Below are 16,367 nucleotides of genomic sequence, written 5' to 3'. Positions count from 1 at the left end.
GAATTGCTGTAACAAAACAACAAATTTCATGTTATATAAGACAGTGATAATAGACCAGATTCTGATTCAGCAGTCACATATACAACAAAGGTGGCAGATTTCCTCCTTGTTCTTACAACCATCTGGTTTCATCCATCTAAATTTTGTAGAGCTTAAATATAAGAAAAGGTGACAGGGTGGAGATATGTCTCTACCAAAGGAGGAGTAAGGTGCTCCTTCTCTCTGCTAGCCTGCAGGTCACCTTAGGCAAGGTGTAACACCTGCTTAACCACCCCCTCCCCATGGCAAACCACTTCTGTAGAAAAATTTGCTAAGAACAATCATGCTTATGGAAAGACCATGATCGCCTATGTCATACGACACGGCACATAATGAGGTTGATGAATAATAAGGAATTTGGCTCTTAAGACGGTTAGTACAGAACTATGGAATAATCTCTCAGTAACTTAACTACTGTGCCAAAGTACCCCAAGGGAGATCAACTGGCAAACACTGGCAGCAACTAGTACATACTGATAGCAACTACTAATAACAACTAGTAAACACTGGTAACACAATTAAATGAAAGCATAAATAGGTGAGAAAAGTTAATATGTATTGGGAAAAATCTTTAATTAAACTGATAAAAATGACCTTGGTTTATAATAATGATCCAACTTCCTACCGCATTTTCAGAGATAAAATTTAATAAATCTGCCACATGTATAGGGAGGTTTTATTGCTCTCCACCCTCGCGTACACCCCAACTCTCGAACGATTGTGATCAGCAGTTTGCCAACAGTTTTAGAATTGCACTCACCTTCCTGCGAGGGTTTGATCGGCAGGTTCATTTCTGGTTTCTGGCCCACCACCCTTAATCCCGAATACACAGGTGATGGGGTTAAGGAAATATCCTCAGTCAGTGATTCCTCACTCGTTGCGGAAGCTGGCATTGCTTCGGAAGGCTCCCTGGCACCTGCTTGACCTTCCATTGACGAGTCCATTAACACATCTGCCAGCTCCTTCTGCAGTTGTTGTTCACTTCCATTTCCAACTATCTAAGAGCAACACAATGCAGGTAAACTCTATTAACTACATTGCCACATTGCACCAAATCCCACAAATTAATTTGAACATTATGTACCCTAATTAAAAGTACATTTAAAATTCCTATTGCAATTTTGGTAAGCACTGAAGGGGAAGTTACACGTAATCTTCTGGTATCAAGTTCACTGTTCAGAACATGGAACGATGCAGCACAGAACAAACCTTTCAACCCACAATATTGTTTAAGATAGTCTTTATTTACTTCTATAATCTTTCACAGTATATTGCCAAAAAATAACAAGATACAAATGAAAAATCAAGCTTTAAATACCAAAAGGATGGTTTATGCAAAGTAAATGAACAAAATACTATGATAAATACAATACCTGACATACCCATATTCTCGTTAATAGTATGTACTCACATACAAGGTCTAAGCTACCCTGTTGGAGAGGGCTGTCCCTGTGATGGAGCTGGCTGAGTTTACACTCTCTGCTGCCTACCGCAGCAGTACAACCTACACTGAAAATAGACTGAACTTTTGAATACTCATTACCAGGAACCACTGACTGAAATTCAACAGGAAGATAAATGTTGCTATTTCAGCAAGTAACAGTGTCTGCAGGAAATCAGAATGATAAAGCGTAATTTCAGAACCTTCAGAAATGAAGTGGTCAGATGCGAAGATGGAGGACAGCCCACACAATTTTAAAGATACTCAATATCAAGTGAAAGGCCATACCAACATAAGCCAGAGGAGCAGAATTTGCTCCACCATTCCATCATGGCTGATTTCTTATCAACCTCCAAACCATTCTCCTGCCTGCTCCCCGTAACCCTTGATACCCTGGCTAATCAAGAATCTAACTGAAATTGTTTAAGGAGCTAGAAAACACCCACCCTCCTTCCTGGTACTTACCCTGCAAGCAGTACTACACGTGCCCATTCACCTCCTCTCAGGGCCCCAAACAGTCCTTCCAGCTGATGCAACACTTCACCTGCAAATCTGTTAGGGTTGTCTACCGTATCCAGTACTCCCGATATGGCCTGCCCACACACCTGGCTTCACCTATCAACTTTTAGCTTGTACACCTTCCCCTCCTCCTTATTCTGGCATCTTCCTCCTTCCTTTCTAGTCCTGAAGAAGGGTCTCGGCCTGAAACATCAACTGTTTATTAATTTCCATAATGCTGCTTGACCTGCTGAGTTCCTCCAGGATTGTGTGTGTTGCTTTGAATTTCCAGCATCTGCAGAATCTCTTCTGTTTGGAAAACTCCCATGTGAAGTTTACTTTTAAGCTCTTGTGAGGGTCATCTTTGTTGATAGAATGCTCCTCCTCACATCCCCCAAAGTAAAAATTACAATAAATTTTACCAAGCAAACACAGTGACACATGGATTGTACATTGCAATAAGTCCCATGTTAGCATTTCACATGGAAATCTCTTATCAACACTGCCTGTAGCCATGGGATCCATGGTGAATCAACCATTTGGATTCAGAATTGGTTTGCTCATTGAAGACAGAAACTAATGGTGGACAGGACAGGTCAGTGATTAGTGGTGTTCGATAGGGATCCGACTGGGACCTCAGTTGTTTATTACAAACAGTAGAGATCCCAATACATGACGGCATGGTAGAGTACAGGTTAATGCAATCACTTTACTGCACCACTGAAGACCATTTGGAGTTCATTTCCCACTACTATCTGAAAGAAGTTTGTATGTTCTCCCCGTGGGTGGGTTTCCTTTGGGTGTTCCAGTTTCCTCCACATTCCAAAATCGTCCAGGCTAGTAAGATGTGGGTATGTTATGTTAGTGCCGGAAGCGTGACAACACTTGCAGGCTGCCTCCAACTAGATCCTCACTGATTTGATTTGATACAAACGACACATTTCACGGTACGTTTTGATGTATGTACAGTACTGTGCAAAAGTCTTAGGCTCATATGGGTAGGCCCACTTGCAGTCCACAATGGACACCCATATCAGAATCAGGTTTATCATCGTCACATGTCATGAAATGTTTTCTTTGGCAGTTAACAGCGCAGTATGTAAAATTACTACAGTAGTGTGCAAGTCTTTCAGCACCCTAGCTATAGATATGTGTGCCTATAACTTTTTCACAGTACTGTGTGACAAATAAAATATAAGCTAATCATATTATACAGTCAAGTGGCCTGGATAAAAATGCAGATCTGTGGGTTAGCATGTTTCCACGTGATACAAAGATCTGTGCTGTGCATAGCACCAGAGGTCTGGCAGGAATGCAGCGGGATATAAATCAGTCGTATTTATGGCAGAGAAATGGCAGACAGAGTTTAACCCAGCCAAATACGAAGTGCTGCACTTCGGGATATAAAACATAAAAGGACCGTACTCTGTTAATGGCAAGATCCTTAAGAGTATTGCCATGCAAAAGAGGGACCTTGGAGCCCAAGTCCATAGTCCCTGAAGGTGGCTACACAAAGTAGTAAAGGCTGCATGTGGCATGCTTGCATTATTGAGAAGAAGAATTCAAGAGTTGTGAAGTTATGCTGCAAGTTATGACCTCTGGTCAGACAACATTATGGCAAGGACATGGAGGCTTTGGAGAGGGTTTTACCAGGATTAGGCAGCATGTGTTTTATCGAGAGGCTGAATAAACTTGGGCTGTTTTCTCTGGAACAGAAGCTGAGGGGAGACCCGATACAGGTTTATAAGATTGAGAGCAGATAGCTAGCATCTTTTCCCCAGGGTTGAAATGTCTAACACTACAGGGCATGTATTTAAGGTGAGGGGGGATCAGCTCAAAGGAGATGCCAATTTTTTTCTTCTCCACACACGAAAGTGGTGGGCATTTAGAATGTGTTGCCAAGGCTGCTGGTAGATGCAAATTCCATAGAGGTGTTCAAGAGACTGTCAGATTGGCACATGAATGTGAGCAAATGGAAAGATATGGATATTGTATTGGCAGAATGGATTAGCTTAGTTGATCATTTGATTACTTTGGCAGTTTGGCAGGCTGACTTGTCCCTGTGCAATACAGTTCTACACTCCAAAGCCTTGGCTGTTCTTCCCTCCACTCTCATCACCTCCATCTCTTGACACACTTCTTCCTGTCTTCCTCTGCCAACCGCATTCATGCTCTGTGGGCAGGATTGCCAACTTTAAACGTTGAAAGTGCTGTGATGCTGAACATTTTACCTTTTCAATAGCGTGGACCTTATACAGTATAGCACAATAATACTGTGATGGCCAGCAGACCTCATACCCAATGACATTGAGACACGTTTGCACTCACGTGCCAAGTCAGCTCTGGTAGACTGGGCAGATGAGATCTTCAGTGAGACCCAACAGCTAGGAAGGTAGCTCTGCAACATTCCGTGGAGAGTGAAGGACAGAAGTAGTCCAGGTCAACCACTGCAACTCCAGTTGTGATGACTACTCGTACCACCGGACCCGGACTTCCGAGGTCGAGAGAGTGGAACTGCCCCAGTGTAACGGCTCTTCCTCTTTAAAAACAGTTTTCCTGTCGTTGCTAGGTACAACAGATAACCTCCACCACTGTGACAGCACCTAGAGCCACAAATGGATCAGCTGGGACCTGCTGCTATGCTGTTTTGGCTCCACTCCAATTTCCATCACCGTCCTCAACCAAATTATCACTGGCATCCTGATGTCAAGAGACAATCTTTCCTTGCGCAGTGGTTATTAATACACCGTCAATGCAATTGAAGGGAATTAAGCTTCCGTACTCAATCGGTGACTAATGCCTGTTCAGAAGAGAGATTAGTACTCAGCACTCAGCAAAAGCACTACATGGATGAAGAGAACCAAATAAAGAGAGATCAATCCAACAGGAAGAACGGCAGATTAAGGAATAGACAATGAATGAGAGAGTGCTGATCCACTAACACAACACAAGCAATACCATCTTTACAACTGTGGCGTCAAAGCCTGGGTATTTTTCTGTATACAGTCTAATCATTCCACATTTATTTTGCCCTGGAACTGCCTATAGCACACGAGAAATAAATACTTGCCTTGTGCAAAATAATGCCATAAGTGCATGTACTGTGGCTCGTCTGCACATCCATAAAGGAGAGCCCAAAAGTGGTGAGGGTTATGGGACAGGGAAGCATTCCGAGCGTTTCATTCTATAATCCAGAGTTGGCTCAACTTGAGAGAACAACTTGTCTCAAACTCAAGGTCAAGAGTGACTACAATGCAAGAATGTGTACTTGTCTTGTACAGTGATCGATTCTGGTCAAAAGTAAAACTTTTATATTGAAAGACAATACTAACTCTGCTATGGACGGTCCCAAGACTGGCTGTAAAAAGAAGAGGGTTGGGCATGGGGCCAGCAATCCCATCCTGCAAAAAACCCAGAGCAACAGAAATGCCAACAGAATCTCCAAAGATTTCATCCCTGGGAGAGGAAAGATCTTTGCCAAGAAGACAGATGAAGTTGAGTGGTGAAAGCCGCAAGTCCATGGAAGCCACAGGGCTGATCAAACTTCTCTTGAGCTTAGCCAAAGAACACCCTGCGACAGCTTGAAAGACTGGCCTGGGACAGTGGTCTGTCGGTGACCTGTACCCCAGTACGGGTGATGGGTTTAAGAATAGGGAAATCTCTGAATTAATTCCATTGTTTAAAAACTAAAATCTATTCTGTTAATCGCATTATGGGTCTCAGGGGATTAAACAGTGTTCAGTAATGTGTTGCACGGCCTATTGAGGGCGCAATAGTGATGAAATTAACCAGCTTTTGTGTTACACCCTTAAGCTCACTCAGCAACAGAGCACACAAGAAGAACACAAAGATATATTAACACAAGAGATTCTGCAGATGCTGGAAAATCAGAAAAAAAATGCTACAGGAACTCAACCAGTCAGGCAGCATTTATGGAAAAGAATAAACAGGCAACATTTTGGGCCCAGATCTAGTCTTGACGAGGGATCTCATCCTGAGATGTCAATTGTTTATTCCCTTTCATAGATGCTGCCTGATCTGCTGATTTCCTCCAGCATTTTGTGTGTGTTACAAAGATATATAGACAGGCTTAAAATGACAGATGATGGAGGAAGCATGTGAAGTGCAAAAACAGAACAAACCAATTGAGACAAGAGGACTGTCACTACTTCAAGTCACATAAATTTGGAATGGCCCCTGGCACACTGCACAGGAAAGAACACCCATGCAAGAGACAAATATGGGTGTGATACAGTCTCAAACACACAATGAACCAGCTTAAAACTGGATTATTAAAATATCAGCAGAGACCATATGACTTCCTGCAGCATACAATTGCTCCTATGCTGATTTATGCTCGAGCTTCAGGGCTTTTTCTGAAACATCCAATGTATTCCCCCATCCCTGGAATACTGCACAAAGCTACAGATTGATGTGTACTGGATTTAATAAATCAACAACTCAAGAACTATTTCAAAGCATAGCTCACCAATATTATTTTTTATATACTGCCTAAGTTAAAGAAATTGCTATCTGTAATTCTCAATATTCTGAACTTCATGGATGCAGTCAAAACCACCTGATGCTCCTGTTAAGGAACTGTGTGCAATCACGCTATTCCAAATTATATCAGACTAAATATTGGATATTAATGCTGATACATAGGGACCAGTACCACAGAACAACCCTCATATGCAATTACTAATATCAGTAGCTAGATTCCTTTGTTAAACCTTGCAACATTAAGTTGGCCCAGAAGGTTGATAAAATAAGGAGACGTAAAATTCAGCAATCAGAAAGCCTCACCCCTCTCTTGTATTACCTCAGAACATAGAACAGCACAGCACAAGAACAGTCCTTCAACCCACAATGCTGTGCCAAAACAAATAAATTAATAAATCAAATGGCCAACTAAACTAATTCCTCATGTGCACATACTCCATTTCCTCACATTCATGTGCCTATCTGAGAGTCTCTTGAACACCTCTGAATGTCAGTCTTTAAAAAGCTCCTAATGCATCTGCCTCCACCATCACTGCAGGCAGCGCATTCCAGCACCACCACTCCATGCAAAATCTCCTTTAAAATTATCCCCTCACCTTAAATACATCACCTCTGGTGTTAAACATTTCAACCCTTGGAGGGGAAAAGATACTGTCTGTCTAATCTTATAAACCTCTATCAGATCTCCCCTCAGCGTCCGCCTGGCTCCTACTGTGATCTACATTTTTCCTTTAATTAATCAGTTCATACCAACTCAAACATACAATTTTAAACACCACTCATGTTTTTCTCCTCTTCCCCACCTATCAAGTGAAAGGCTTGTACAAGGAATCAATAACCAGAAAAGAAAGGACCCAGAAGAGCAGGTGGAACAGAACTGGAGAAGAAGCAACTCAGAGTTAATGACTCTCTTAAACAAGGGTTTCCAACCCGGTGTCCGTGGACTCCTTGCTTAACAGTATTGGTCCAAGGCATAAACAAGGCTGGGAACCCCTGTCTTAAAATGTTAAAACTAAAATATAAAGTGATACTAGCACTGTAAGTCAAAAGTATACGACAAAATAATGAAAAACAAATTGCAATCCCTAAAATTCAAAGTTATAACATAAAAGTTACTCCAAGTTATTACACTATGCTAGATTTTATAACACCGCCAAAATTCAGAAATAGAATTTGAAGTGGCACGGTCGTGTAGCAGTTAACAGCACTCGTGACCTGGGTTCAATTCCTGCCTCTGCCTGTAAGGAGTCCATACGTTCTACCTGTGACCTTGTGGGTTTATTCCAGATGCTCTGGTTTCCTCCCACAGTCCAAAGGCGTATCAATTAGTCAGTTAAATGGTCACATGGGTGTAACTGGGCAGCGTTAGTCTGGAAGGGACTGTTACTGGGCTGTATCTCCAAGTAAAATAAAATAAACAAACTATCAGCCCACTGCTGGGAGTTACTTGTCAAGACTTCAAAGGCTCATTGATACATGGCTTCTATAAATTAATATTCTTCACTTTAGGCATTTGTGTTTTATTGATTCACACAAGCTTTCTGCCTCGTTATTTTTCTCAATCTTTACTGAGATACTACTCCCAGGGTGTCACATAATTGTATTGAATCCAAATTATCCCTCTCTAAACAAACAACTTTTAGTGCACATTGCACCATAAAGCTTTTTTATAAAAATACAGCTCTTATGGATTTTCTTGTCTCATTTCTAGTTTGGCAGCCTTCTACTCAGAGGACATTCAGAGGAGGGAGGAGAAGATGGCGACGCTACGCAGCTCACAGCCGCCACTCCAGTGGTGATGTCTGTTATCTGTCAAGTAGGGTGCTAAGCACAATCCTGATTTGATGGAGACGGACGTGAGAGCACGGAGGAACATCTGGTTAAACTTCTGAAATGCCTGCTTCGCTGCTGCTGCTACTGTGTGATCCAGAATCTCCAGAGGGGAAGGCCCTGAGTCCTCGGCTTTGCTTGTTGCTCGGCAGCCGGGGCGGGGTCAAAGCACTTGGTAGAGGATGGTGCTCGGAGAGGCTGTGTCGGAGGGCTGGTTGGAGGTCCATGGCAGGGAGCTTCTCCCCTCTACCGTCTGCGTGAGATGATGAGGCTATTGGGAAATTGAGACTTTTTTTAACCATGCCCATGGTCTGCTCTTTATCAAATTACGGTATTGCTTTGCGCTGTTGTAACTGTATGTTATAATTAAGTGGTTTTGTCAGTTTTAGTCTTGGTTTGTCCTGTGTTTCTTGCGACATCATTCTGGAGGAACATTGTATCACTTTTTAACGCATGCATTTCTAAATGACAATAAACGAGGACTGAGTGTCCCCATAATCTAATCTAATCTTGAGACTAGTTTTATTTGTCACGTGTATATCAAAACATACAGTGAATTGCATCGTTTGTGTTAAATCAAAGCGAGGATTATGCAAGTATCATCAGTGAAACTTTTGCAAATATTTTAGCATTTAATTCTATAATCACATTCTCATACATTCAGGAAAAACTTTGGAAAATCAGTTTTGAAAAACTAGTACAGTTCTTTAACTGGAATGGCTGCAGATTCATTAAATCTACTCAGAAAAAATTCAAGATTCAAGGCCGTTTAATATCATTTCCAGTACACAAATGTAAAGGAGAACAAAATAATTGCTACACATTGCAGCACAAAAGCTGAAGACAATAATAAAATAATAAATAATATTAATATGTTATATGTAACACTAGGTACAGGAGTGTCTAAACATAGGGTGACTGACAGGAAATGATTAATTAGTGGTGGTTGGGGATGTGGAGGGATGGGTTAGTGGGTGGAGGTGTTGATCAGTATCTGTTTTTGAATCTGGTTGTCCTGACCTGGAGACTACATCGCCTCCTCCCTAATGTGAGTGGGACCACAGTTCATGAGCAGGGGGGTGGGATCCTTCATGATGTTACTGACCCTTCTCTGGCACCTTTCTGTACAAATGTCCTTGATTGCTGGTGCCGGTGATGTGTTGGGCAGTTTTTAATACCCGCTGTAGAGCTTCCCCATCCGCTGCAGTGCAGATTCCATAGCAGCCAGTGATGCATGCAGCTTGTCAGAATATTCCAAACCATGAATCTCCAAGCTCCCATTCTACAACCTAACCATGGAATGGTTGTTCAACATTAGCATTTACAAAAACATCCACTGATATATACCATTTTAATCTTTGCTGATAATGATTCAAAGATCTTAAAGAGCAGCAATATAACTGCAGATAAGATACTATCTTAGCTGAGCAAACTCCTCTTTAGAGACTTGTGCTCAAGATTGGTTCATGAACAGAACTGAAACTACAGGAGTAGCCTCAAGCCTCAACCCTCTCACCCTTGTTCTGAATTCAATAAGATCACAGCTGACTCTATGCCACTTTCCCAGTGAGACCAACAGGATTGCCTTCATCTGCAGCTAACCCAGCAGGAGGTGAGGAACTGCTGCATATGTTCTTGCAGAGACGTGGTTTCAGGACAATATCCCATGCACCAACCTTCAGGCCATTTCATTCAGGGACTTATGCTAATATTTTTTGTGACTGTATGTGCTATCGTAACTACCTGCACTTTGCTGCGCGTCACCGTATGCACTGTGTTTTGCACCTTGACTCGAGAGGAACACTGTTTCATTTGGCTGTTACATGTGCAGGGTTGATTGACAATTAAACTTCAACAATCTACACATTCCCCAATTCTTCTGGTGCCCAAAACCCTACTAAGCTCATCCTTAAACAAGTTCAGTAGAGTCTAAATGGTCCATGCCAACTATAGCAACCTCCCAGCTAGTCCCAGGTCCCAGTTGTCTGTGGTCAGCTCATAACCCACCAAGCCCTTTCCCTCCAAATGACTTTTAAATGTTGCAATTGTACCACTTCCTCTGGCATCTCTCACTACTCTGTTTAAAGGTGATACATCAGGTCTGTGTTAAATCTCTCCCCTCTTATACCTGTGTCCGAGAGTTTTGGACTCCCAAACATCAGGAAAAAAATGATAACCCTCCACCTAGCCATACACCTCATGATGTTATAAACACCACTTCTCACTCTTGCTCCAAGGAATGAAGATCCAGTAATGGCCAACCTGTTCCTGTAAGTCAGGCCCTCTAGCCGAGGCAGCATCCTCAAAGCTCCTCTGCATCCCCTCAGCCTCAACATCTCTCCTGTAATGGAGCAACCAGAAATGAAGGCACCACTCCAGATGCGGCACAATCAGAGTTCCACAAAATTGCAACATGACCTCCCAACCCTTGAACCCAACACCTCAAAGGCAAACAGGCCACGTGCCTTCTCCATCACACCATCAATCCGTGCAGGAATAAAGCTTTTTTTTAAAATCTGGGTATTCCAAATCTTAAAAAGCCTTAACCTAACAATCCTCGAGTTAAGATTCTTCAATCTGTGAAAACAAATTCAGTGTTGAATTTGTCCACTCCTTCCACGCTTTTTGTTTTGTTTCCGATATAACTTTTCATTGTTCAATACTGCGGAGTGCAAGTCACTTTTACTCAATCTCCAGAATAAGTTAACAGTGAAATTAGAACTAGAATCATAGGTAAAGGGTGAAAGATGAAATATTTAAGGGGAACCTGAGGGGGAATTTCTTCACTCAAAAGGTGGTGCGAGTATGGAATGAGCTGCCAGAAGTAGTGGTGGATACATGTTCAATTACAATAGTTAAGAGCAGTTTGGATAGGTACATGGATGGGAGGGGTATGAAGGGCTATGGTCCGGGTACAGGTTGATACGACAAGGTAGAATGGAATAGATGGGCCAAAGAGCCTGCTTCTGTGCTGTAGTGCTCTGCGATTCAATGACTCACAAGATGTACTCATTTGAGAAGTCTAGTGACCTAAGACACATAAAGTTTATACTATAAACACAAGGGATTCTCCAGATGCTGGAAAACCAAAGTAACACACAAACACAAAATACTGAAGGAACTCATGTTAGGCAACATCTATGGAGAGGAATAACCTGATGAACAATCTTGACCTGAAACGTTGACTGTTTATTCCCCTCCACAGATGCTGCGTGCTGAGTTCCTCCAGCAATTTGTGTGCATTCCTCCAAGTCCATACTTAGAAACCAAGAACAAAACTGAACGTGTATCATTTGCAGAGCAGACTCGAAGGGCCAAATAGCCTAATTCTGCTCCTATATCTTATTATCCAAGCCCTATAGAACTGAAGAAACTTTACTTCTAAACACCAAACCCTCTTGGAAAGATTTGCTTTCCTGATTATTGGCTGCACCTGCATGGTAGCAGATTTCATAGACCATCATACAAATGTCCATTTACCTACTATTACCACAATCACTTTAAAAACAGACTTTTTCTCATCCTACCAAAGTGAACAAGTTCAAACTAGGACAATGAGGTTTGCAGGTTTCTGGTAATAATCAGATCAGATGATACACAACCTCCACTCATGACAATAGACACAGGAATCACTCCAACTGCTGCCAAACATCCAGATCTCTAGACTTCTTAACCAGACCACTGTCATAAACTTTAAAAGTAAATAAGCAATTGCGAATCTAAGATTTTGCTCAACTCATTTTTACACCAGCACTACTGGTTACTGTGACTGTGGCCAAGTACAGCTAAGCACATTTACACAGAGCATTGTCGCAGGAAAGCAGCATCATCAAGGACCCCCCTCCCCCATCCATGCCATGCTCTCACCTTGCTGCTGCCATTGGAAAGGTGGTACAGGAGCCTCAGGACCCACTCCACTGGGTTTAGGAACAGTTATTACCCATCAGCCATCCAGAGAGAGTAGCTCCACTCAACTTTCATCACCCCAACACTGAACTGATTCCACAACCTAAGAATTTACTTTTAAGGGCTCGATAACTCATAATAAATAAGCAATATTTATTATTTATTGCTTATTTATTATTTTTCTTTTGCACATATTTTTGTATTTCACACATTGTCATGTGTAATTTTTCACTGATTCTATTGCGCTCCTTTGTATTTACTATGAATGCCTGCAAGAAAGTGAATCTCAGGATTGTATACAGTGACATATGTACTTTGTTAATAAATTTACTTTAAACTTTTGACTCCTAAGTCGCACACTACCAGGTTCAGGAACAGTTATTACCCTGAGCCAGTGTAGATAACTTCACTCACCCCAAATCTGAATTGAATCCACAACCTATGGACTCAATTTCAACAACCCTACAACACGTCCTCAGTGTTGTTTGTTTGTTTATTTATTTATTGTATTTGTAGTTTACCTTCTTTTACACATTGTTTGTGTGTCAGACTGTGTAGCTTCTCATTGATTCTATTGTATTTCTCTGCTCTATAAATGCCTGCAAGAAAATGAATCTCAAGGTCATATATGGCGGGAAAGTAGCACATTTGTTGTTGAGAAATTTGCAAAGTTTAACATCATCAAAAAAAAAAGCTGTGAAATGTCACATTTTAAACACAGCAGCGTAGTGGTCAGCACAACATATTACAGTACTGGTGACCAAGGTTCAATTCCTGCTGCTGCCTTGAAAGAGTTTGTACGCTTTCCACGTGACTGCGTGGTGTTCCAGTTTCCTCCCACATTCCAAAGACGTATTGGTTGGTAAATTAATTGTTCTGTGATTAGGCTAGGATTAAATTGCTAGGCGGCATGGCTCAAAAAGCTGGAAGGGCCTACTCCACACTGTATCTCAATAAGTAAATACAAAGACACAATTCTTCTGGAATGCACTTTTCATTTGAGTACCCAAGAGGTCACCCAAGTAAGTGTTCCTCTGAGCTGATAACTTATCAGGCACTTGAAATGGTTCAGGTTTTTAATATTGATTATTTGCGCTGGTCGCAGCAATGACAAACACCAGGTCAAACGAAAGGTGTCTGATTTGAGCTACTCCAGATAACAGTCACACTCGTAAATAATAGGTTTCACTTCAACACTGTAGTATGTTAGTTCATTACTGTGTTTATAAAGAACAATGATTCTGAAAGACTAGCATTCAAAAAAGCAGAAATCTCAGATCTGTAAAATGAAATGAAATGAGTTTACATAATGCCGTTAAATCTTTTCAACAGGGTTCTTACCAACTGGATTGCGAACACTGAGATGTGATCATAGTTTAATATACCCTCAGAAGGTTCAAATTAAATTAACAATGGGAGGAAAATTCTAAAATTTTCAGTTAGAAACACACCATATTGTCCACAATGACAGTAACCAAAAAGTGTAAAGAACAAAATGAATTTTAACAAAGATGAAGGTCTTGCTTAAAGTAAGAACTTGAATTTGTTTGTATACATACAGTCCTCACCAAACTGGACATGCCTAGGCATCATCCCTGATGAAGATGGCAGAGTACAACATTGAAACATCAGTTAAAATTGATACTTGTACCCGGCTGGAAGACTGAGAAGAGTTTATTCCTCAAGAACAAAATGACTGTAACTCTGGATCCAATTCAGAATAAAACACAAAAAAGCATAAAAGAACAATACAAAAAAAACACAAACCGAAAAATATAAATATAAAAGCAGTCCTATAAAACACACTGTACAAGTAACTTACATACATAGATCAGGGGCTCCCAATCTTTTTTAATACCATGGAGCAACACCATTAAGGTGGGGAACCCCTGACCAACTGATTGTATGTACATAAAGTGACACTAGGTGATGTGTATGTAGTGATGGTGGAGATGGTGAGGTGGATTAATAAGTGGAGTTGTTGATCAGCCTCAGGAGATAAGTAACTGTTTTTGAATCTTTTTGAATATCAAAATCAGATTTACTCCTATAATCACCCAACTTAGAGATCTTTGCATCACAATTTGGTATCAAACAACACTTAATTAAACCCGGTTACTAAAATCAAGCATATCTAAAGGGTCAATTACCTGCTGGAGCAGACATGTATTAAACATTTCAGTTACCGCATCAGTAAGACAATGATATATTTTTAAAATAAAAATGATGCATCACTGAATGGAAAGTTCCAGTTTAGAATGCCCACAGCATTCCTGTGTATCCAGTGCAACTGAATAAAGACTTTTAAACAAGTTCCAGATTCTACAAGGTGAAGAACAGGGATTGGGGAGGAAGCACAAGGAGAGAAGAGGATGTGTACATTTATACCACAAGCAATGTAACAAATTTTTGCATCTTAAATGATTCACTGTTCTCCCACTCTAATTAAAATGTTTATTGCTCATGACTACTGAAAACAGTTAATTTAATGTAGTTGAAGTATACACTTCCATATTCGGCACTGTTCTTAACGCTTAAAAAACTAATGCCAGATTCAATTCACTAAATGGTGAAACATGGACAAGAAGTCAAAATGAGCCCTCTTGCCCTTTTTAATTACAGGATTTGACAACTGAGACACAGTTAATTCAAACCATGATTATGCTATAACTTCACTAAATGGGCTCCAAGAGGAGCACAATCTTGCCATGGTTTGGAGGCCTGTGTGAGCTATTCTGGCTGGAGTCAGGGCTTTATGCTTTGCCTCTTGGTAGGATCACCCATACCGAACATGTTAAAGGATAGAGGCCAGACTAAGATTGGTCCACTGGTCCTCTAGATTTGGGGTTCAGCTTAGGGCTAACAGACCTAATTGGTAAAACAAAATTGTTACGGAAACAGCAACGGAGAAATCCTTTTACGTCTGAGTGGCCAAGGACAGACAGAGATGGAGGACCCTCATTGTTGCCCTAAACGCTGGCATCGTAACAGGCAGTAAGCTCACTAAAGGGAAAGATCTTCTACACACTGAAATAATTCACAAAACCAAGGGCCACAATCCTTAGCGGGTGCTCTGTAAAAGTTCCTTTCCAAGGCACCATGATCTTAATCTGCACCCCTCTTACCCAATAACTGATGGGGTCGTACAAGTATGAGTCAAAGACCTCAATTAAGTTACCTTTGATTGCTTAAGATTTTCCACGACTTAATGAAAACATTTAGCTAGATTTTTCCCCAGAAGGTTTCTTATACTAATAGCAACTTTAAAAAACTATAATTTAAATCCGTGGTATAAAGTAGAATACGTGAGGAACAGTGGAATACAAAAACTTTACGAATAAGCATCCACTTTTGTAATGATCCATTAACATTGTGATAAAGGATCTTTGCTGTTTGTAGTCCACTGCTTCCCAGTGTATATCCCTCAGGTTATCAAAGGCTAAAACACTAACACCTTCTTACCTTCAGGCCTGTTTTCTCATCATCACTACCATTATTGGTAGAAGGAGTGTCATCACCATGCCGGGAAACCAGGACAAAATCCTCACTGTTTAGAGTGGATACCGAGTCTGAAGAAATACTAACTTTTCCAACTGAAGCCTTGTCATCCATGGCTGCCAAAGCACAGGCAGCTCATGAATGAGGTATAAAACTTAAAAAGTACCTGGAAAATAAAATCAAAAACTGATTTAAGAGTATATTTGTTAAAACTATCCTAAATGCTTATTGTTCTTTACTATAAACATGACTGTACGATGGAAATTTTTTAATCGCCAAAACTTCCATCTATGCCAAACGTACAGGTCCTCAATCTGGAGATTTTAAGACATTATACCTTGATGATAATTTGGTCAGTAAACAGATGTAATTAAATCATGGTTAATACAGATTTAGTAGTGACCAACATTATAGAATTTTGGGAGATAGAATGTATGCAACATTTTTCTCTGATATTTGTATTCTGCGTCTTTTATTAGAACAGAACAGATGACATAATTTACTCTTTTTTAAATTGCACATATGCAAGGTGCATAGTTGCAGATCAAAAAAATAAAAAATAAATAAAACTCAATCAGCAGAGGAAGAATGGTAATCTAGAGAGCCGATTCTTGCTGAAGGACCATATGGAAACTATGACAGGAGAATAAAG

At 40.7% G+C, this 16,367-nt stretch overlaps 1 protein-coding gene across 5 annotated transcripts in view; it reads right to left on the bottom strand.

Annotated features, from left to right (window-relative positions):
- Positions 1-16,367, bottom strand: part of LOC134359753 (rab GTPase-activating protein 1) — a 247,067-nt gene that overhangs the window by 197,694 nt on the left and 33,006 nt on the right. For 3 of the 5 annotated variants that reach the window (XM_063073339.1, XM_063073340.1, XM_063073341.1), the window contains exons 2-3: positions 15,680-15,881; positions 800-1,037 (exon numbers count right to left, since the gene is read on the bottom strand). In XM_063073339.1, coding sequence (XP_062929409.1) covers positions 800-1,037; positions 15,680-15,829 — 388 coding nt within the window. In that variant the 5' untranslated portion in view covers positions 15,830-15,881. Of the gene's footprint in view, positions 1-799; positions 1,038-1,421; positions 1,509-15,679; positions 15,882-16,367 lie in introns of those variants that run through there. The other 2 variants (XM_063073343.1, XM_063073342.1) reach the window with 2 other exon arrangements.

The sequence above is a fragment of the Mobula hypostoma genome, chromosome 21, assembly GCF_963921235.1.
Source record: "Mobula hypostoma chromosome 21, sMobHyp1.1, whole genome shotgun sequence".
Lineage (NCBI taxonomy): Eukaryota > Metazoa > Chordata > Chondrichthyes > Myliobatiformes > Myliobatidae > Mobula > Mobula hypostoma.
The sequence above is the reverse complement of the archived record's forward strand: the minus strand, read 5'-3'. Positions and strand labels throughout refer to the sequence as shown.